General features: G+C 44.7%; 1 protein-coding gene across 7 annotated transcripts in view; it reads right to left on the reverse strand.

Annotated features, from left to right (window-relative positions):
- The window catches only part of ARHGAP32 (Rho GTPase activating protein 32), a 1,461,643-nt gene that overhangs the window by 336,743 nt on the left and 1,100,259 nt on the right, over positions 1-24,641 (reverse strand). For all 7 annotated transcript variants that reach the window (XM_085647194.1, XM_085647195.1, XM_085647193.1 and 4 more), the window contains one exon: positions 21,130-21,279. In XM_085647194.1, coding sequence (XP_085503320.1) covers positions 21,130-21,279 — 150 coding nt within the window. The remainder of the gene's footprint in view (positions 1-21,129; positions 21,280-24,641) is intronic.

The following is a 24,641-nucleotide window of genomic DNA, read 5'->3' on the forward strand; positions in this document are numbered from 1 at the left end:
AAGGAGAAAGAACCAGGCCAGACAGAGTAGGTCCAGGCAATGTGCACGGAGGCAGGCTCGGTGAGTCCGGAAGAGGGACAGGGCAGGCAGAACAGCTCCAGAGAAGGGCGAGCAGAACTGGACCAGCAGATCCTCCTGAGCAGGGAGACGGTGCGATACACAATCAGAATGTAGTATTCAGCTTTTGGGGTGCCAGGGGGTAACTTTAGGGTTCAGGGTGGGGGGGGTGGGATTTAGGATGCCAGGGAGTAATTTTAAGGTTCAGGGTGGGTTAGGGATTGGGGTGCCAGGGGGATAATTTTAGGATTCAGGGTGGGTATGGATTTTGGGGTACCAGGGGGGTAATTTTAGGGTTCAGGGTGGGTATGGGTTTTGGGGGGAAATTTTTAGAGTTCAGGGCGGGTATGGGTTTTGGGGTGCCAGGGGGACAATTTTAGGGGTCAGGGCGGGTATGGGTTATGGGTGCCAGGGGGGTAATTTTAGGGTTCCGGATGGGTATGGGTTTTGGGGTGCCAGGGAGACAATTTTAGGGGTCAGGGCGGGTATGGGTGCCAGGGGGTAATTTTAGGGTTCAGGGCGGGTATGAGTTTTGGGGGGGCAGGGGTAATTTTAGGGTTCAGGGTGGGTATGGATTTTGGGGTGCTAGGGTGTAATTTTAGGAACCAGGGCGGGTATGGATTTTGGGGTGCCACAAAAGAAAGAGATGGCTGTGGCACAACAACCCTATGGTGTATGAGATCATATGTGGCCTGCTTCCTGCCCTCCATGGCTCCTCCTGCGCCCCAATGTTTCTTATGCCCCACCTGGCAGACATCATGTCGGAGAATGGTGATGACGTTAACATTTTGCACCCCCCTGGAAAAATTTCTGCGGACGCCCATGGTTATAGGGGAAGGGAAATCCTTTAAAGAGAGTCATTTTCTCTCTGGATTTCCCTTTTCTTTTTGAAAGTCAGGAGCAGCAACATTGTCGTGGTGTCACCAGGGCTTTAGGCGGACGTTTTTTCAATATTATATACAAGCCCTAGTTGCTGCTTATTTATCTTATGCAACTAGCAACCATTGACAAAGTCAATAGTCCTGCCTTGTAGGTATGATGTGACTTGTTGTATCATATATCTGGATGCAATGACAGGAACAGCAAAATACAAGTCGGGCGGCACACTGTGCTAAACACAGATTTTTAGATCACGTGATTTTAAGCCACGCCCTTAATTGCATTGACCACGCCCATTTGAGACCCCTCCCCCTCCAGTCATCCCACTTAAAGCCCTGAATACGGGTTTTGAACAGGGGACAGTTTATGCCAGCTGCATTGGTTGTCGGTGGCGTGTCTGTATATTCCTGTGCGGGGCTGAAATACATGATTACTCACATTAATCCTCTCGGTGAAGTGTCTTCCTTCACAACAGGGCCATAGCTGGTAGGGTTGTATGTCAGCTTTATTCACTGGCACAACCGGGCCGCAATCTGCGCTCGAGAAGCCACTTTGTAAGAGCGAGGACCAGCAGAGCCCTCATTCAAACACTCTGTGCCTCCGCCTCATCTCCCGGGCTCAGGAATGTGGCATTCCAAGCATTCTGGACTTGAACCGACAGGTCAGGGAGTCCTGGGATGAGGGTGCCATGCAGACGGATTCTTTGCCTCACTGCTCCCCTCTAGTCTTGTGCAGACAATAATCAAACCTGCTACAAGACAGGAAGCCTCCGGGGACGAGAAACACGTCAGTGAGCATGAAAGCAGTCGGTGTGAAGGAAGGTCTGTGTTAAAAAATAGGGGTGCAATGGATAATTGCTACGGTCAAGGTCTAAACCCCAAGTTCTTTTAATATCTTATAGGAAGTAACCAGCTTCGAAATAATGGTGGCGCGTAGTTTGTGGCAAAAATGAAGGCAATAAACATCTAAAAATATAAGGAAAAATATACATTAGGATATTACTAAACGATGCGTCCACAGACTCAGAGCTATGCCTTCTGGTGGATAGCCTTTTTAAGCTCACCTGTACATATTTTTGCACCGTAGATGCACTGAAACCGCCTGGCTGATTGTTGATCGTGCGGTTTCCCTTCGTATGCCAGAGTAACGCCTTCAATGTGGCTTTAATGGGACTGCGTGAATCTATTCAATGTGGAAGAAACTTCATGTGTACCTGCGCATTTGTACTGCACTTGGGCATGTATAGTAAAAAGACCATAGTTAAGCCGGAAGTAATGATGAACTTCAAATGCACAGAAAAAGCCCCATAAAACAGTCATAGCTCAGACCTCAGACTCTTCTTAAGTTGAACCACATAACCTTGTGAATGATCGCCAATGGGGTGTACGCCCACGAATGATGCAAGTGTGTTTGGCTCTGGAAAGCTCTGAATTCACTAGCAATTAGAAATATTTTTTTAGCTTATTATAATTTGGCCCAGTTACTAGATGGCTCTAAAAAAGACACATGACCTCATCTTACGGGAGCGCAGACCCTGTAAAAGTCATAGCCACCTTGTATGTTAGGGAACAAAAACTCAACACCAGAGTTTAGAATCTGTCAAGCATCCTGATCCTTATTTATTTATTTTTAACGTTTATAGAGCAGACAAATATCATCTATGGTGTTCTGGTGTTAGGAATGAGGCAGCTACCAAGCACTAGAGAAAATGAAAAACATGAAGGAAAAGATAGGTTTTAGGTGATTGTTTGAAAGACAAATAATTAGAACATACAGAGGAAGAAAGGTTCTCTCAAGTCGGGTCTTCACAGGGTGCATTAACACACGTCCATTTTACTAGGTATTCCTTGCATAGTTTCTCCCCCTGCAGAATCAGGCACTCTTCTATCTTCCTTGAGCAGGCAGGCTTCTAAGCACCAGACAGACACACATCTGTTTTCATCAAGTTAGACAGACTTTACCTCTAGGAGACAGACTGTCAGCACATGTGAGAAAGTGTCTCTTTTGCATGGTTAGCCCCCACTTTTTGCCCAGTTTTGATGTGGTTTCAAATGTAGTGCACAGGTTTCCTGCCAACCAGGTCCCCTGTGCCAGTGCTCCTTCCCTAAAACAAACCTCCAATTGGTACTTTGCCTCCTGTAAGTCCCTAATGAATGGTACCCTAGGGCCTCAAAAGCTGGAGAGGGTCCCTTTGGACACCCCCGCACTGGGACCATGCCACTGCTCTTGCAGCCGGCATGCCCCTGTGAGGTAGAAAACGACAACGTTGATATGGCACCTAGCCTGGGTACCATGCCAGCTAGCACTGCCTGACAGTATAGGTAAGTCACTCCTCTAGCAGGCCTCACAGCCCTAAGACAGGGTGCACTATACTCCAGGTGAGTGCATATCTACATGAGCAGATGTGCCCCAACAGTATTGGGAACCTTTTCCCAATATTGTAAGTGCCAGTGAAGCCATAGACAGTACATGGGCTAGGAACTAGACAACTCGAGTTCCCTAGCACCATGATGGCTTTACCGAATAAAGGAGTGTTTGGTACCAAACTACTCCTCACAATAAATCCACACTGATGCCAGTGTGAGATTTATTGGACCATGTACCCAGAGGACACCTTAGAGGTGCCCCCTGAATTCCTACCAACCCTGGTGTGTGGTCTCTGACCGGCTGTAGGCAGCCAGCTGCCACCAGACATGTTTCTGGACCCCTGGGTCGCGAGCCCCTGCTCTCTGGGACCAGAAACAATGCACATCATGAGTAAAGGTGCCATGCATCCTCCCCAGGATGGGCCAGTGCTCGAAGAGGGAAGCTTAAAAGGCCTGCCGCCTTTGTAATGCGACCCCCAGCCTCTGCTGCTAGCAGCAGATGGCAGCCCCTGGTTTACACCCCATCTTTGGGCGGGAAAACCGGTGGAAAAATTGGAAAAGTTAGGAGGTTTGCTCACCTCTGCCAACCCCGCCCCTAAGGTGGGGGGAAGCGAGGCGAAGCACAACCTCAGTCCCCGCCATCTTGTAGATGGGGGGGGGGGGAGGAGCTCCATTCAGGGCTAGGACTATGCCATAATAGAGAATGTAGCCATCCCAGGTCAGGTGCCCATTGGCCCTACCTGCTACTACCCTAAAATGCCTCCTAAATTTAGCATTTAGGGGGCTCCTCCAGACCTGACCCTCAGATCTGCGATGACTTAAGAAGCAAGATGACCCTGCAGAAAACACTGAAGACGACGACTGCCTTGGCTCCAGCCCTACTGGCCTGTCTCCAGCTTCTGCGAACCAGCGGCCTGTCTTGCAGTCAGCGACCTATGAAACCCTGGGAGGACTACTGCCTTTGATAAAGCCTTCAATCTTCTACTGACAGCAGACCTGTCCACGACGAAACAAACTCCAACGCTAGTCGGTGAACTCCAAGAACCGCAGCAGTTGAGGACCGACACTGGTGTCAACGTGACTCACTGCTACCAAAGATCTCCCAAAGGCCACAGTGGTAGCGGAGCAGCACTTGTGTCGACATGGCTCTATCCTGCCCAAAGAAAGCACTTCACGACCTCGAGGGATCCTTTCGGCCTCACGACCCGAGTTACCCACAGCTAGAGCCGGTACCCTCCTGCTAGTGGCCCTGCCGGTCGCCTCCTGCACCGCTTGCCCAACCGCGATCTCTCCAACACGATCCGACCCTTTCGGTCTCACGACCCGAGTTACCCACAGCTCCGTGCCCGAGAGCCTGTACCCTCCTGCTAGTGGCCCTGCCGGTCGCCTTATGCACCGCTTGCCCAACCGCAATCTCTCTATGACGATCCGACGACGGCGGACCTTCATGTGATCTACAGCCACCAGTGACAGTAACTGTGCTGGCTACCCTAAAATCTATCCCACTTATTGCCCCCGCCGACCGCGATGGTAAAAATTATTGCTAGTATCGACCACCTCGGCAAAGATACTGAAATCTGCACCTTACTAATGCCCCAGTCCCCCACGACCGACCCTGAACTCAGTGTGAGTCTGACCATCCGAAGACTGGAACTGTAAGTTGTATACTCGCTTGATAAATCCCTCAATGGATTTCCTCCACAGGATAATCTTGAACTGATCGAATGTTGCACTGTCGACTTTTGACCGTGAAAAGTACCTTTAATTGAAACATACTTACCTTAGCAAAAAGGTCTTGGTCTTAAAATAAAAAAAAAACTAAGTTTGAAATTATAAAATTGGTCTGGTTCTCCTTATAGAGTTGTGTGTCCGTTATTGATCAAGTGTGTCCAATAAATGTCTTAGACTTCTCTGTGTTAAGCCTAAGGTTGCTCTCCCACCCTGCCACTAATAGAGCACTTTGGGTTTTACATTGAGCCCTGGACCATTTGGGGGAACCCCTGGACTCTGTGCACTGTATTACCACCTAGAAATAATATCACATACAGAGCCAGCTTCCTACAGCAGACATCATACCTGGATCACAGCACCTCCTCAAGTACTCTGCAGAGAACTTCCTTCCTTAGCTAAGAACTTGACTAAGAACTTGGAACTGAACAAAGTGGAGTTGCTTTGATCCCACTTGTATACTCATTTTCCATACAGTGGCTCTTGATCCACTGACTAAGTTTTATCCAATGCCATTTTCTACTTGTAGTGCAGACACAGCCTATGTGCAAGGTGGTGGCTATAACAGTAGGCAGGCATGGTGGCTCCTGGCAGGAGAATCCAAAACAAGGAAAGTGAGATCGCTGCACCTGCCTGTGATCGACCTTCATGAAAAGTAATCAGGGAGACAAAAGGGAAGGCCCTGCATAGAAAATTCAACAGTATCTACTGACTAACCCCTCTGTCCTACCATCCATCAATGCCACAGCACAATATATCTAACCAGCAATTGCTTCCTAAAAGGTCCTCATAGAAGTGATGAAGGATGGAGATAGGGCCACCCTTACAAATTAAACCTCAGTCTCCAACCTCTAGTCACAGGACTACAGGCAATACACCTTCCTCTTATGAGGAAGCTACATCCACCCTCCGTGAGCGATGCTAAAAGAAGGAGCTACCAAAATGGACCCACTAGTCACAGCAACCATGCTCACACTACACACAGTCTTGCTTAACACGTGACATACATCCACTATGCACGCACACACTCAAAAGACAGATGGCATGTGAGTCCAAGGGTTGGTGTATCATATCCCAGCAGATATTTACTTGAATTAGCAGAGAGGCTGCATTACTCTGAGGCTCTACCAAAATATTAAGCCTCAGAAATCGTGAAACTGTCACACTGCTGTAAATCAACAACTCAAGACTCGGACAGTAATCCCATGTTGCTAAAGGACACGCTTAGTGCACCCTCCTAGATCTCAGAACCAATTCTGGAACTGGGGTTTATCAGAGACCGGCCTATGCCTCAGTGCACACACTAGATTAGTGTGCTTGCTTGGACAAATTAAAATCAAGAAACCAGTTTCACATGCAGTAGGGCACTCAGCGCAAGGGTACACACCCAAATATCATGCAGGGGACACTGTCGTCCTAACACACATCCAAATCGGAAGTCCTCCAGTTTGACCTAGCTATATCATTCCATTAAGACACAAAATAAAGGGGTAAGAGGTACCTTTCCTAAACCAGCCTCCTAACTGAATAACCTTAAACGCAGAAAAAGGAATAGGAGGAAAGAAAAACGCATACAGAAGAGTGTGATGCAAACAAACTGCAAAATTTGTTAAAAGTGCCCTTACCCACTAGTAGTGGCATGGTTCATCAATGGGCTTGCTAACATCATCCCCGAGTAGACCAACGCTTGGGATGGAGCAGAAAGGAGGGGAAGATAATACAAACCAAAAAGTCTAAGGGATCTTCATGTGCAGATACTAAAAATAACTGATTAAAATTGGCTGGGGAATATCCCCAACAACCTTCATTCTTGGATTTGCTGGCCAGGATTACAAATACTCTACAGAATGGTGATGATAGAGAAAGTTATTATTCCTGCATCGCTCATACCTGCAAAATTGTCAAAAGGTTTCACCTGCAATATTTTGACCATAAGGGTCACTTGTCCTGCATCAGTTTTTCTTTCCTCCTATTCCTTTTTGTATATCAGCTAATTGACATGACCATCTCATTTTTAAAAATCAGGTTGTCAAACTAGTCAGTTACTCTGACTTTAACATTTCTTTAATTGGGTAAGATAACATCATCACAAAGTCAGCCTGTTACAACTCAGGGCTTCTAAATGATATCCTACACCACTACTGCTGCCCCTTATAATTGTGCTGGCTTTCATTGTATTTCTGTTGCAACTGGGCTGCAATAGCACCTATGTTAGTCTCACAGCAACCATGCCGAGAGACTTACAGCAGGTACAATGCAAAAACACTCGCCTTATCTTTGACTGATGTGTTCAAACCACCTCATCCTAGCAATGTGGCACGTGCTGATGGAATACAAGACACATTGGCTCTCAACCCCGTCTTCAACTTGTGCCCAAGTACCATAAAAGTGTATTGCTTATCTGGCAGACATTGATGGCCAAATACCCAATTCCTGTTTTCTATCAATTAGCAAAAACTATTCGTGCATGAAAACCTTCCTTTCTCTCAGTATCTTTCTTCAACTTTTAGTTACAAAGCAGATCATTTTTTGTTCAGAAGTGTCTGGACATTCTCGTTTTCTTCTCTGTCCAAGGTGTCCACCTTGACCTCGCTCGCATCTACACTTTTACACACACAATTTTGCACAACATGGCTCTGAAGTGGCTTTTAGGCTGTGTGTTTCCGAGCATGTGCTGCTCTGGTTGGAGATGCTTGTGGACTAGGGATTTTGTTCAAGACAGATATAGCTTTTTATCTCCTGAGTCGGACACCAATTTCATACTTTTATTAGAAGTAGGATCACAACAGCGGAATTAGCATCCTCCTGTAAAGTTCAATAAAAAAACAATAAAAACTTCTAACAAAGTTAGACTAGCAGGAAACAATTGTTTCCACGTTTGTGAGGAAGCACCATTCTGCCAAACTCGAAATCAGGTCCCAAGTTGCCAACATTGAAAAACACCTAAACCTTTAGAGTGGACACATGAACTCTCCTTAAATCAGACATTTATTTATTTATAAAGTGTATTTGTATAAAATACAACAGGGGCGCAGTTCGCTGGTGCAGTACTCGGAGACACATTTTTTTACTTCTGCAATACCCTTGTTTCAAAATTGCTGTTTCGCGAACAGCTAATAGGCTCATAATTTCAATCAACTAAATTACAAATTTCCAGGTCGACCAAAGCTATTAAAAAGCCATTTACCCTTAGTCTGGAATCCTCTGAGTGGGAGTCTAATTTCATAATATATTTTGCCACGGAAACAAAAATACTGAACCAAAGGGCAATACAGAGCATTGGACTGGAACCCTGGTACTCCTAAAATCAAGAATTATGAATTTGGGGCACTGGTGAATGTCACATATGGCAGGTGGCAAGACAAGCTAAGAAACACAATAAACCTACACTTTGTCCCAGAAGACACCCCACCTTTTTAGGTCTCGCCTGGCGTTAGCAGCGTGTATGCGCTGCCCTCGCCATGCGAGGGCTTTTTGTAATCAATACGCTTTTGGAAGCTTTTGGAAGGGGGCTTGAAGCCTCACCCATCTTTTTTTTTGGGTTGCGTCATCTTCCATGCGAAACGCTGGCTTCTAATTGTAAAGGAGGCTTCTTAGTCTCTCCCTGTTACCACCTTGTTCACTTTTAGCCCCGCCCACCGGGACTGGATCTTTTACTTGCGGTGTTATAAACTGTCTCCTTCATGTAGGTAAGCACTATGTTTTTGGCGCGCACACTGATTTATAGTTATCTCAGCGGTGCCTCTCCACGGGGTCAGCAGACTCCCTGCCGTTTGTGCTACCTGTTATATTTTGTTATTAGGATGCATGCGGCATACAGCTTTGATGATAGCTATTATTACGATGCATACGGCATGGAGCTTTGCGCACGCGGCATTGAGATGCTTGTTTTCCTTGAGGAAGAAGGTTTCTGAGGTGGCACTAAAGCGCACAAAGCGGCTCTGACTTCGCTGAGGGCAGGTCCAGCACAGTGTTTCGTATAATGCGAGGGTGGCATTTGCCTGCAGTTTCCTCTTGCCCACACTGAAGCCTTTCTGATGCTTCAGGCGGCGTCAAGTCTTCCTAATGAAACAATTAGAGTTGTGCTGCTGCAGAGCGCGGGAAGGCTGCTGCCGCTGGTGTGAGCTCCTAAAATGTCTCTTAACGCTTTGTTTTGTTTTTCTCCAGAGCAACTGCACGGCAACCTTGTGTGTGGGGTGAGGGCTGATATTTTTTTGTTAACCTTTTCACTGCAAAAAGTAACCAAGAGGCTTGGGGTGTGCAATGGGCCTACTGGCTTATTAGCCGGGGCGAACCGGCCATCTAACGATGACTTGATGCCCACTAGACATGTGGGCCCGAGGGGTCCGACTGTGAGGGGACTGTGCAGTTGAAGCCTGTCAGATCCTCCCACTCCCCGCCAACACCCGGGAGAGGCCCGCTTGCACCTATTAGGCCGCTAATCGCATCCTGCCAGCGCGGGGCTGACAGCGAATAGCCTGTACCCGCTGTTCATGAAAACTGACATGGTCAGGGTATCAGATGGTTCTAGCTTCACGTCTTGGTCCACTATGAGGCGCCATAACGCCAGCAGAGGTGACACCGTCGCTTCTTCGCTGCGGACTTGCTACCTGCTCTTCCCAGCTCCAGGCACCTGACCAGTTTGCGGACTCCTGTCTCGCAAGTCATGCAGACTTGCTGCCTGCTCTGCCCAGCTCCAGCCAGGCAGCTGGCCAGCTCGCGGACTCCTGCCTCACACATCAATCTAAGAGCTACTGGACACATCTCCCGCCAGGCAGCATTGTCAAAAGACACGAGAACAGCAGAAAGAATGGCAGGAAAACGGAATGAAAATGCTTGTCTTAGGGGGTGGGGCATGCTGAATATAGGGTCTGGGCGAGCGTAAGTATGTGCTCGATGACTACATCATTTTATGTTATCTCCTTTGCCAATGGTGTACATTTAAGTATTTGTTTCTAAACAGAAACTATTAGCATGAACAAACTATGCAGAGTGCTTAGCTAGCCAGCAAACTATCTATATATGTACCTTCGCTGATAACGTTTTGAAGGGAAAATACACAATATAGACATTTAAATCATAGCATTGCCAGCCTCGTTTGAGACTCACTGTAACACGCATAGTCTGAGTATGGGTACCGCCATTTCCTAAGAATCCTGGGTCGGTGTCAGGCTCCAGGTAGCACGTGGGTCTTCCAAACATGATACAACTACGGACAGCTGTGACTGTCTGGTGAACATGGACAATGGCAAACTCAGCATGCAACACAGTATACTCAAAGTGGACCAAAGCTAAAAATACCTGTTCATTAAGTGTCCGCACCTTTTTACTTAGCATTCTTTTCGTGTAGGCTGTGCGTTTGCTATTGTGTGATGTTTACGTAATGAAATGTTGGATTAGTTTGTGCAACCTATTATATTTTGTTATTAGGATGCATGCGGCATACAGCTTTGATGATCGCTATTATTACGCTTTGGATCGAGTTTGCGCTATATAAAACTGAGACAACAACAAAAGTGGTGGTGCACGCGCAGCAGAAGTGAAAATGACGGAAAGGAAGGGAGTCAGGAGCGGAAATGAGATCACGCGCACGCCTCAAGCGATGAGGGAGGAGGCTCAGGAGTGTCCAGGAGTGACTTGAGGGTGAGTCCCGAGAGCTTTACTATTAGTATGAGGAAGTGAAGCGCACCCACCCGCAGGCTGGAACTGATGCGAAGTAAAGCCAAGCGCGGAGCGGAAATGAGAATGCGCGCGCGCGCCTCAAATTAAAAAATGAAGCGCAAACTCGCGAAATGCACTGAAAAACACAACTCACCCATGCAGCACGTAAATCCCACTGCCCACAGGACCTGCGCCGTGCTCATGGTAGTGTAGTGCAGGGAAATCGATAGAAGCAATGAGAGAGGAGGCTCAGGAGTGTTCAGGAGTGACTTGAGGATGAGCTCTGTGGTGGGGGAGGGGCAGTGCGAGGCGCTTGGGAGAGCGCTGTAAGGCTTTATGAGCCATGACGGCCAGACTGAGGAAAGACAGATGGCGGCTGCGCGCGTGCGCGCTCTCGTGATCGCAAGCTTGAGGCCAGGAAAAGCCTCTGGTAGCACTTTAAAAATCCACTAACTAAATGTCTCGCAGAGTAGCACATGCGCTGGCTCAGGCGAGACCTAAAAAAGGAGATGATGGAACAGGCAAAAGCAGAGTAAATATGAATGAAAATTGTTCGCACCGACAACATCAAGCTGATGCCCTGGAAGACTGGGCATCGATAATCAGAGAACTGATGAGACACTTAGAGGGAGGTATTGAAGGCATATGACCCCATACATGAATAAAAGCTGGATTTACAGTGAGTATGTATCATGAAGGTACATGCTTTACAATAGGTCATGATGAAAGTCACACTGTGACTTTGGTTATGGGAAATGTAAAATGGATAAAAAAAACAAATAATAAAACTAGAACTCGTGCTCTAAAGTAACTAACTATAACTCGCACCCCGCCATGCACAGTCTTGTGATCAATGATGTCATTTTAGACGTTGCAGTGATGTTATCAGTGATGTCATATGTCATGAGTGATGTAATAAGTGGGGTAATTACTACCAGTGCATGGTGAGGGCGCAAGTTATAGTTCCTTGAGATAACTATAACTGGTGAATATCAATGTTTTTTTTTGTTTAAAATGTTATGTTGTCACTGAAACATTCACCTAACAGTAACATTACTTTAAACTTTGCTTCTTCAGTGAATTTCTACGTTTTATTTTAAGTAACGTAAGATATAATTACAATTTCTAACTGTGTCACTATTATTTTTTCATGGAATTCCTAGGTTTTCCTTTAACATAAAGTAAAATTGCATTACTAAGTGTAAAGTCAAGCTTGCGCCAATGCGCAGAGTGCTGTTTGTCTCGCAGGTCCCAGCAGTACTCATGCAGACTTACTGACTTTGTCAAAGTGTCAAACACCAAAAATATAAAGAGGGGGCTTATTGGCTTTTTCAAGGGGTGAGCATATCAATATATATAAAGCTGTTCTTTCATCTTTCTCCAAAAATTACCAATATTTGCAATAAAATATATATTTCAGTAATTCACAGAACGCAATGATTAACAACAGTGATTACTATAAAATGTTTAATTCAGTTTTAATTTTAAAAAATCAACACGTCAGTCTTTCTTTTAACCATGTTTTCAAGATTGAATTTTGTGGCAGGAAAAATGTGAATAGAAAGATTCACAGATAAATAAAATCAACATATCTCTCAGTCATTTAAAAAAAAAAAAACATGTATTGAGATTTCTTGGGATACAAGTCAATAGTACATCCAGTAGCAGGATGTAAAGCATGGTTGGCACAACATTTTCAAGAACAAAAGAACAGTAATTCCCCAACAAGCCCCTTCACCCCCCTGCTTTTGTGGTCTCTGAGTTTTTCTTTATAAAAAAATTAGCCCACAATATGCTATCTAAAACACAACCACAAGAGGTCCTTGCACTCCCTCCAAGGAGCATGGCGCTGCAGCTAAGAGAGCTTTAAAAAAAAAAAAGTACATTCTCCAGAAGCCATGGATTAAATGACCCCGGAGACTTACTGCTTTTAAAAATATATATTGTGGGGTGCTGCTTTACTCCAGCAGCACCCCACATCATTAAACAAAAATGGTTGGTGGTGCTGCTGTCTCTTGTAGCTGCACCGCAAGGATGAAGATATTGTATATTAAAATGCCAAGTGTATTATGGGAACCTTTTTCCTAGGATCAGTGATTATTAAATGAGCAGCTTATGTTGCTTATTTGTTATTTATTTAAGTTCTTACTAAATTTGTTTTGGGTGCCCTGGGGCCCACCTGGGAGACTCAGATTTGTGTACCTTTGTTAAGGGGGAGAAAGGAGCACAGTCTCCCCCCCCCTCCCCTCTGCAAGCCTTTGCAAGTCCCGGAACTCCACCCCCGGGTCCTCTTCTTTTATTGAGTGGAGGAGGGCGTGTGGCCAACCCCTGAGCCATTACAGGCCTCGTGGACCTCACTGCCAAGAGCTTCTACAAACCTAGGAACCGCCATCCCATATTGCTTTGTTTTTTAAGGGGAGAGGGGCACAAGTACCCCCTCCTCGAGCATTATAGCCCCGGAGACCCCATCTCTCAGGGCCATTATTTTTTAAAGGTGAGGGGGGAATGCAGTCCCCCATCCCGAGCCAACAGTGGCCATAGGTACCCCATTACGGGGCCTTGGGTGCCCCAGTGCCCACCTGGGTCACCCACAAAACACAATATTGGGGACGTCACGGGCAGTCCCAGGTGCCCATATGTACCCATCCTGGATGCATGGGGATCTGGCATACAACCCACACAGCGAGACTAGGTGTTTTTTTACCGTTTCCGCTGGACGAGAGCAGAGTATCCGTCCCGCAAAAGCCACCCAGCTAATTTTCTAAGCTCCCGCTGGGTGAAAATGGACAACTGTTCCCTGCCTACGCTCTCCCTGGCATGAAACAGTGTCTTGCCGGTGGGCTCCTTGGGGCACATATTAAAAACTGACCCCAGGGGATGGTGTCCCCAGGGGCTTTACAGGCTCTGTTAGGAGTGTTATGCCCTCTGTTGGACATGGCCCTTTTTGCAGGGTTATTCCAGAACGTTTTGCCTCCCTCCTGTAATTTTTCTGACCTTTTGTTGGTAGCTTTATGACTCTGGACACTTTACCACTGCTGATCAGTGCTAAAGTGCATATGGTCCCTTTTGTAAATTGTGTTACCATGATTGGCTTTTTGCTTTACTTCTCAGACCCTAGTACAGTGCACTGTGTGTGCCTAGGGCCTGTAAATCAAATGCTGCTGGTGGGCTTGCAGCACTGATTGTGCCACCCACAGAAGCAGCTTGTAAAATGTGGCTCAGGCCTGCCATTGCAGAGCCTGTGTGCAGTGTGGGACTGCCATGTCGACTTGGCAAGTGCACACACTTGCCAGTGCCAAAACCTTCCCTTTTCTACATATTAGTCCCCCTAAGGTAGGCCCAAGGTACCCCTGTGGGCAGGGTGCATTGTATGTGAAAGGTAGGACAGGCCCTAATGTGTGTGGCATGTCCTGATAGTGAAATACTGCCAATTTCGTTTTTCACTATTGCAAGGCTATCTGGTCCCATAGGCCAGAATGGGGAGTTTGATTATAACACCTTATAAACATAACTGACCCTGGGAAAAAGATGATAAAATAAAGTTTAGTATGCCTGAACTCAGAATGTTAAAGTGCATCTTTTAGTGAGGGTGATTTTTACATTCTGTGTTTGAAAATACCACTTTTAGAAAGTGGGTATTTTCTTGCCTAACGTTCCAGTGTGCCCCTGCTAAATTTGAGTATTGCAAGTCTGGCTTTTGGATGACAGGGGCTGGAGGAGGACAGTGTCTCCAGACATGTGATGAGTCAGGGCGGGGCTGAATAGGCCTGATCTGCATTTAGAGTGGTGGGAGGAGTAGCACCTTTACCTGAATAGGGCTGTGCCTGGCTTCCACAAAGACAAAGGAGGTTGTTGTGCACTTGCAAAGTGCCACACAGAACTGGCTTTGACTAGGTACAGAGACTCTCTGCCTTCAGGGAACAAAGGATTTTGGTGTACATAAAGAGGGGCCCAGACACCAGACTTTTAGATCACTTCTGGGAAATCAAGACAAGCCCTTTGCCAAGAAGAAGAGCCGGATAAGCTGAGGAGGAATACTGCCCCTGTGATGTTTGCTGTCTGGGGTTGGACTGTAGTGGCTGCTTGCTGCCAAGGAAAGGAGAAAAGGACTTTGCTGTTTGCTTTGTCATCTCAAGGAAGATCTCCAAGAGCTTGAAATTGAGCTTGCCTCCTGTTCTGAAGTCTCAGGGCCACAAAGACTTCACCACCAGCTCCCCTGAATTTCCTTGCTGGGAAATCCAACCTGCAAAGATGTGCCTTCTGCTGTTTGGGACCTCTAGAGACTGTTTGTTGCTGGGAGCTGGGAAATCGACGCAAAACCAAAGAAGCGTGTCGCATCCGCACTGGTTTTCCGACGCATCGCAGAAGAAACCGCCGCAGTGCCTGCCGTGGCTCGAGAAATCACCGCCGTCGAACCGATCCCGATGCAAGCCTGCTGTGCGGCTGCACAAAGACTCGCATCTTACCGGATCGACGCATCGCATCGAGGCGCCAAGACTGTGGCGTTGTTGGGGTCTGCAGTAAGAAACAGACGTATCAACACCCCACGCAGTAAGGAATCGACGCATCACCTCCCCTGCGCTGCAGTAAGGAACAGACGCATTACCTCCCCTGCGTGTATAGAACCGACGCATCATCTTCCCTGCGGCCATTTTGTTTGCTTTGCATGATGCATCTAAGGTACTTTTGAGAAAAGTGTCGCCTTTACGACTTGCATTGAACTGAACTATTTCTACGATTTGAAAGCTTTATTTTTAATACGTATTGTGGATTTTTGTCGTTTGGTCTTGTTTTGAGTTTAGATAAAGATTACATATTTTTCTAAGCTGGTGTGGTGTCCATTTGTAGTGCTTTCACTGTGTTACTGTGTGTGTTCAGAAATGCTTCACACACTGCCTCTGAGATAAGCCTGTCTGCTCGTGCCAAGCTACCAAGGGGGTGAGCAGGGGTTATTTTAGAAGTGTATCCCCGTTACCCTGACTAGAAGCAAGGGTCCCTATTTGGACAATGGTACCTAGCTCTGCCAACTAGAGACCCCCATTTCTAACACCCTCCCTTCCCCTTAAGGAATATGTTACATAGCCTGAAGGCATCTATTCTTACTGTGTTGTGCCGGAGATTCATATGCTTATCACACTCCTGCCATTTAGTGATGGGCTCGGACATTTGGAACTTATTTTCTCCGAAGAAATCTTTTGAGTCACAAGGTACGTTGACTCCTCCTATAGTCTGCATTGTGCATGGTCATCGGCTCCTTTGTTAGATTGCTTTTCGGCTCATCGGGTGAGCTTAAAATAGAAGCAGTAAAGTAACAGTAAGGATGAACACGCAAGTAAAGTTTTGATAAGGCTGTGTGTTCTATAGAGGTGTGTATGTCAGCTGTTAGCATCCGGGGAGGAGCCTGGATGCACATGAATCTACAGCACTACACGCTACGAATAGATGGTTACATGGTACGTAACACATCCATTCATAGCATCTGTGGCAGTATGTGCATATGGTTAGCACTGAATATAAAGCAGTGCTACCCAAAAGCGGTGGCTAGCCAATACTTGATGTAGATGTTTGAAAAAGTATTCTTAATACAGTTTACCCACTCTAGCTTGTTGGTTAGTTAACACATTGACTTAGTAGTGTTTTGTGAAGGTGGGTCAGTTATTCCATGCAGCTGCTTTACAGATATCTGCTAGTGGAATGTTTCTTAGGAAAGCCAAGGAGGCTCCTTTTTAAGTGTGGAGTGAGTTCTTGTAGTTGCGGGTAGCAATCGCTTAGCTTTGTGGTAGCAAGTTAGTTTAAATCTTACTCTAGCTTGCGATTCCTGCTTTAGAGATAGGTGAACCCTTTTGTGGGTTTGAAAAAGCAACGAAAAGTTGCTGTGTTTTGCGAAAGGGTTTTGTTATCCCAATGTAGTACATTAGTGCTCTTTTAACATTGAGACTTTCTGCTACCAGGTCTAGTTTAGGAAATAGCACTGATAGCTCTATGGTTTACACGAAAAGCAGAAACTACTTAAGGGAGAAATCTGGTGTTTGTTCTTAGTACTTATTTATCTGAAAATTTGAAAGAAAGGTTCGCCCAGAGTGAGCGCTTCGAGTGCACTTATTCATCTAAGAGATGCTATAGCCACCAAGAATGCTACCTTCCATGTGAGGAACTGTAGAGAACAAGAACGCAGTGGTTCATAAGGTGGACCCATTAGCGTGGTAAGGCACTAGCAGGATGGAGGGATGAATGACTCTTTCTAATCCTTCCATAAAAGATCTAATTACTAGGATTTTAAACATAGACATGTGTTGTCTATTTTGCATGTATGCAGCGAGTGCTGCTAAATGCAGTCTGAAAGAGGTATACGCAAGGCCTGCTTGTTGTGAGTGGGGCAGGAAATAATGTCTTTTACTGTGAAAGAAAATGGCTCGATGTGTTTACCCATGCAGTAACAGACAAACTTTTTGCTTTTGGCTGCGTAACATGCTCCTGTGGTAGGCTTCCAAGCTTGTTTTAGAATGGCCATGCATTTTTGTGGCAGATCAAGATATCCAAATTCTAAGACTTCAGGGGCCAGATCACTACATTCAGTTGTTTGGGGTTGAGGTGTGTGACTCTTCCCTGGTCCTTAGTTAGAAGCTGTAGCTAAAATGGCAGCTTCTCGTGTGACACAATCAAAAGTTAAGTAGGGTTGTAAACCATGCTGTCAAGCCCATGTTGGGGATATTGGGATTAGAATGAGGGATGTTTGTGTGGGCTTTTGAACCACATAAGGAATGAGCAGGGCAGGAGGAAAAGCGTAAGTAAATATCCCTGACCAGCTGGTTGGGCATTGCCTTTGGACTTTGAGTGAGACATCTGGAGGCGAAGCTTTGGCATTTTGCGTTCTGCTGTGTGGAGAAGAGATCTATCTATGGGGTTCCTCACCACCGGAAATTTCAAGAGAGAGTTGATCCTTCCTGGAACGTTTATCGTGGCACTTGGGGCAGACGATGAAGGGAGGTTTTTCCATCACTTTGTGTGGATGGAGTAGAAAACAATAGCGTCAAAGTTGGAAGGTAAAGTCGGACCGGGCCAGAGTCCAGAGGGCAGAATGAAAAATGTGGAGAAAACCATTTCGAGTGTTATCTACCAAAGGGTTATGAACCGGGGTGCTAAGAAGGCCCTGTGGAAGGTGTCGGAGCTTCGGTCCCAGAGCTCTGAGATGCCTTTTTTTGTATTTCAGTTAGCACAACGTGCCATCTGAAATAGCACTTGCTTTTTTCTTGTATTTCAGTCAGCATGACGTGCTGACTCAAATACAAGGAAAAAGGCAAATCACAAACTATTGTGAGAACTAAGTTTGGAATGGGAGTGGTATCTCCGTGACATTAAACTGAAACCAAATGACTTTGCCACACATGGAGTTATAGCCTTCAAAGGCGTTAAAGAGGCATTTTGGAACAGTAAATGAAACAGGGAAGGATCGGGAATTAAATAGCAAGCAATAACAAAGCATTATGGACATTGTGGTCCCGATAATTGTGAAAAAGATGTCAAATAAAGACAGTGCTGAAATTAAGAATACAAAGTTGTCTAACTGTGAAGGATTCACACGCGCAATAACTGGTGAAAATAGTCACTGTCTTTATGCAAGAGATCTGATATGAATTTCGTAACTGATTGATTTACTGCTACTTTAACTATAGCAACACATGAGCATCCTGGTCCTTCTTCACTGTTTGGAGCGAAGTTTTAAAAAAGATCAGACAAGTCTGCCATTAACATGTGCATATGATTAAGGCTCGCAGGAGGCAAAACGTGTGATACCATTAGTCTTGCCTGGAATAAAGAACTTTACTTGAAGCACGTCTGGAGGGCCTGTTTGTACAGCACTGATCAGTGCGTGTCTTTTCGTTTGGGGGGGGGGTGTGTGTGTGTGTGTGTGTATATATTACCTACTGGCGGTCGCCAGTAGGTAGTTATAGTTAGGACCCTCTTTCCATAGGAAAACCGTAACATTCTATTTGGAATAACTTTGGCGCCGGTCGACGAATCCTCACGAAATTTTCAAAACTAATGGGGCGCTACGCTCCGCTCCTACCCTGAAAGTCTCGGGGGGATTCGTCAAGCGGGGGCTGAGATAAAAGGGGGGGTCCCAAAACGCGTTTTTCCCATGCATTTTTCCATAGGACCTTTAGTCCGAGCTACAGCCCGAACGGCTGAACTGAATTACTTGAAATTTGGCAGAGAGGTAGTCCTCAGGTCAAGGAAGTGCCTTTTGTAGGTTTGGTGTAAATCTGTTCAGTAGATTCTGAGAAAATAGCCTTTAAATCAATATATATATCTGAGCCAGCGTACGGTGCGCTTACGGTGCGCTTACCGTACGCGTACGGTGGCGTGCGCGAGCGCGATTCTGATTGGCCCTTAGATCTTAGTAAACATTCGAATCGGTCGAAACCAGGAAGCGGCGGCCGCCATTTTCTCTCTCGCACTCTGACAGGGGGTTGAAAAACAAAGTGCAAATCATGTAAAGGGGCTGTTTACACAGCTCCCAAGCACCTAGCCATGTCGAGGGAGTCCCCAACGATCCCCCAAGTGAAAAAAAGGCAATTTTAATTTTTTCGAAAATTTCGCCGATTACGCTTACCGTACGTGTACGGTAAGAAATAATAAAAATAAAAAAAAATATCCACATTCTCCCCACCCCGTGTTCAAAAGGTGCCCGAAGGGCACCTTTTGTGCATGGCTCATCAGAGATAAACAAAACATATATTTTACCTGTCACAACGATGCTCATCATATGACCTCCATGTGCGCACGGTGCGCGAAGCGCATCGTGCGTCCATGGCCCATCTAGCGTAACGTGGGCACCGCGTGCTCACTGTGCGCGCACGGAACGAACTGCGTTAAGTGGGCGCGCACGCCACAAATGGCGTAAAGTAACTTAGCATTTAAAAAACCGTACAAATTCACTGAAAAAACCATAGGTTTCACACACGTTGTAGTTAGGAATTAGCATTTAAAAAACCTTGCAAATTCACTGAAAAAACCATAGGTTTCACACATGTTATAGTTAGCTGTACATTTCACTCGTAAAAAACCAATGAAATTCCCCCGTTATAGTTAGTGCAGGCAACTATAACTCACGCGACCGCAATCCTCTGCTGATGCTAATACTGTATTTAGACACTTATTTGCCCATGTCTTCTTCCATTAAATTTTAGCTATACATATATTACAAATATTTTTTTTTCATAAAGACACATATGTCATCAGCAGAAGATTGCGGTCGCGTGAGTTATAGTTGCCTGCACTAACTATAACGGGGGAATTTCATTGTTTTTTTACGAGTGAAATGTGCAGCTAACTATAACATGTGTCACGCCTAACCTTATCTGGGAGAAGGCTTTGGTGGTATATATTCATTCTCTCTCTCATTCTCTCTCTCTCTCTCTCTCATTCTCTCTCTCTCATTCTCTCTCTCTCATTCTCTCTCTCTCATTCTCTCTCTCTCATTCTCTCTCTCTCATTCTCTCTCTCTCATTCTCTCTCTCTCATTCTCTCTCTCTCTCTCTCTCTCTCTCTCTCTCTCTGAGTAAATTTACCTTAACTATAATTATCTACATGTGAAAGACATGAATGGTAAAGGCATGTGTAGTAAAGTTATGTGCTCTATTGTCGTACAAACCTTTCTTTTTTACATTTTAGTTGCAGTGCAAGGAAATGAAGGTGGGTCGCAGAATGAGCCAGTTTACCAAATCCTGCAGTTTCTGAGCAAAAAGAGGGGCCGAGTCCATAGAAGGTTTAATATTCAATGTTGATCAATTAGGGGAAAAGTATACTCTACTGAATCACTAACTGTTGTTGCGAATTGAGAGTTGGCGACCAATTGTTGTTGGGTAGTGAGAGTTGGAGATGTGTGCTATCAAGGGGCCAGTCAGAGAATAGCTCAAGCATCCAGATTCTGGATAAAGTGCTCTGGAAGTCTCAGGGAGATGCTGCTGGGACAACCTACAAATAACTTGATCAGCATGGGAACTAATTGGACATTAATTGAAACATTTCTCACCCGAGTAGTTTGGAAAAAATAAATATGGTTTATGACCGATGCAACATAGTGAGTCAAATAGAAGCCAGCTTCAAAAAGTAGTGTGATGTGCTTTAAGTAAGTGCTTTTCTCAGCTTGTGAACCCTGATATCCAATGGACAAGCATGAAGCGTATTCCCTTTATGATTATAGCAGACTTTCAGGACATTCACATGAGGTAAAACATACATAACCCCCTGCAGCACTACTCCACAGGTAGCTACAAACAATACTTACATTTATTGCATTTTTTGCTATCTGTTAATATCACAATATTTTGAAAGATAAGGCATTTGTTAAGGAATTGATGTTCCAGTTGCTGTATCTTTTGCTAACCCTTCTAGAGAACTATGTCAGTGGCAAGCAGTGTTCAGTGTTTCTCACCGTCATAGCCAGAGTTGAGGAGGTGCTCCCCGAGGTCGCATCCAAACACCCGCTCCTTCAGGATCCCCCGCTGCTTCAGTTTCTGTTTTGTGGGGCGGGACTTCATGAATGTGCGAAGGAAGGTGATGAGTTTCCCGTGTTTTTTCGACACTGCAGGGCAATAGGACCAGGAGGAGAAAGAGGAAAAGTGAAATTGTGACACAGCTACCTCTTGATTGCATGAATAAACTTATTTAGTCAATGGTTGATAATAATCTGAAACTACAGGACAGAATATTTTAAATAGTTTTAATGTAATAACGGTCTACAAATGTACACTCTGTAAAACGATTCAAGCCTGTTGACAACTTTCGTAACAATAAAAACAGGTGTACACAGAAATGACACAGATAAATGTCCACATGAACAAGAACACCCAAAGGACATAACCAAGAACAGGGAGGCCTGTAGTTCTAACACATTGACTCCTTCATAAAGCTGATGCATTTCCAAAAGCATGAGTGTCTCTATCTGCACTTAACCATTCATTCATTAAATGAGCATGCCCATACAGACACAGCTCTTCTGCACCATGTACAACAAGCTATGCAAGGACTCTTAGATGGGTATTGAATTTGCTCTCCGGCCAGTCACTGTGAGGAGCAAGTGAATGGCGAATCATGTGAATTTTTATCCTACCACCAACAGCAAACACTAGTGCAGAAATTACTTGAAGAAAACCAAACATGTCCAACCAAAGGGTTCACGCTATACAAGTGATACTGCCGAGTACTTGAATATCCCAAAACCTATCATTATCATATAAAAGCACCAGCAATACAACACAATGTGGTAGGTTTCTGGAAAAACTTCAAGGGAGGCCGCTTCTTAATGCGTGCAACAGTATTAAAGTAACACAACACAAATCATGGGTGAAAAGCACACTAGAAACATAGAAAACACCTTTGTGTTGCACAACTCGGATTCCAGTGGTTGTGGTAAGGCCACATTAGATCTTGCCTCAGAAAATGATTAAGCAACAGTTTGTTTATCATCATCATTTGCATTCTCTGACAAAAGCACTTTCCACCCACGTACTTGCGTTGATAACTTTCTTTGTCACCCCTACTAGTCTTTCTCCTCCAATGACCTTAGCGTGCTCCATCTCACACAGGTGAATAGATGACACAAGAATATTGTTTATCACCATTCAGTGACTAGAGGAAATAAAGCCCAATGGAAATAAACAATAAAAAATAAAAACAACCAACTTCCTAAAGTCTTTCTTTAAATTTTTACTGGAGTTCCGAACCAATTCTGACACTCTTCATTATGCACCCCTTAAAAGTATGCTGAATTATTATACATTTAACTTAGTTCAGTTTTAGTTTAGAAAATCTAGCAACTTCTTCAAAACAAAAATGAAGTACAATATGCTCTTTTATTATATTTCCTGGCATGGGGTAGTGGGGACGTCATGGAGTGGGTGGAAAAAGGTAGCATATAAAAGATCCCTAGCTCCTCCTATTATAAATATAACAAGTGATGGATTTCATACGTATTAAGTTGTCACACTCTTCTTTAACACATTTGTTACGCAAACTCAAGGTATTACTGCAAAAGGCACAACTCGATGATATATCACTTTTGTTATATCTACTTAGACATTCAAAGCCATCTCAGCTATTCAGCAACAGTATGTAATGATACATAATTTAAATAAGAAACACCAACAAATTGTCTTCCATACTCTTGCAAATTAAAGTATGCAGAAATCTTGATCCTGTAAGCCTCAAAGCGTCACTCACCTCATGGACTTTAAAAGGACGAAAGGCTGAGTTGGCGTGCATAGAATCTCAACCAGTCCCATTCTCGTACAGTATTGGGCAGTGGGTGCATTAGTCCACTAAGATATCTCACCGCCACAATACATTTTGGGAGAAACATTCCTGGGTGCGGTCCCACAGGGAATATCTCTGATTAAACTACTAAGATAAACAAGTACTGATAAAAGTGTTTAAACAAGCATTGGCATTGCCAATAGGTCTTGGCTTTGCGGCCTTATAAATGTTTAACCATGCTGCCCTAAGTCCTGGCTTACTCTTTAAATTCAGGAGTAAGCTTGTAATACATCAGCGTCAGACCCAGCGGCAGCTTTGGTAATTCTGCCTTAAGTGTTTAAATATATTCGTGCATGCACGTGTGTGTTTGCTTGCAGCTCGATGATAGCAGTTCTTAGCTCATTGTGCCACATTACTATTGTAAATTATGAACTGCACAGTAACAAAAGGATCTCTGTGACAACTGCAATAACCCACAGAGATATGCACATAAAATACACTTTTGTGATTTGTGTGATGCTCGTTACTTATTTGCAGCAGTCATATTAGCCCTTCTGCGTTACCTTAGATGAGTCAAAACTGCCACTAGACAAAACTCCAGCTCATACCAGCAGGAAGATTAATCACCAGAAATATTTTGACAATTTCATTGTTGCAGAAAACTGCTGTACATACAGAAGGAACTCTGCAGCGGGTACTTTTAAAACTATACCGTATTCCAAAATGGTAAACATTGCTACCACTAATCCTTTTCAACGCATGTAATTACAACGCGGTTGTTACCACGACTGCGTTGTAACAACGCATACCATTACCCCGCAAGTCGCAACAACAACTTGTGGAGGGGGTAGAAGGAGTTGGATTTAAAATCCAACACCTTCCCTACTGTTGCACATACTGGAAGTGGAATAGTAAATTATACTATTCCAAAATCCAGCCCCCCCCCCCCCCGAGCAAGTCGTTGCTACGACTAATGGGGTAATGGTATGCGTTGTTATAACGTGGTCATTGTAAGGACCGCGTTGAAATTGCATGCGGAGAAAAGGCATGCGATGTAAGGAGGCATATTCTGCCTACCCTTCCTGCTTCCCAAGAAAACGATAATGCCCAGTACAGCCCTGGGCGTAAACTTGGGAATTTCGTCTAAGAAGCGTCATGAGAAATGTCAGAAATAACGCTACCTTACATCTAGGTAAACAACATTTTAGCCATGCCTTCAATTATCTATGAATGTCCGTCTTAGTTATTGTATTAAAGGTAACACTGAAATATATTAAAATTATCGTTTTGTGACACTCCTATACAAAATGATGAAACACTACAGTACAATTATATTTCCAAGAAAAAAAGTTTAAGGAGAACGATTGAAGTTGTTTGTTAGTTATACTAAGTCTTGCATTTGTGTTGTTAGAGAAGACCACCTGAAAAGGGGGGAGGGGATACCCTGTGAACACCATGGTGGTTAAAAGATTAATGACAGCAATTTAAATTGAATACAAACATTGTAACACTTGGGAATAGGTAAACGGGAGATTGAGAAAAAAAATCAGGAGGTTTTAATTTCCCTTCTAAATAACACTTGGGAGTAGGGGATCTTTTGAAATGTTTGTTGATGAGATAAAATTCGTAATTTACCCACTTAGGTCGTACTGCTGGTAGGCATGCTCACCAACTGGTTTTTATGTAGCACAC

Source organism: Triturus cristatus, chromosome 3_2, assembly GCF_964204655.1.
Source record: "Triturus cristatus chromosome 3_2, aTriCri1.1, whole genome shotgun sequence".
In the NCBI taxonomy this organism is placed as follows: Eukaryota; Metazoa; Chordata; class Amphibia; order Caudata; family Salamandridae; genus Triturus; species Triturus cristatus.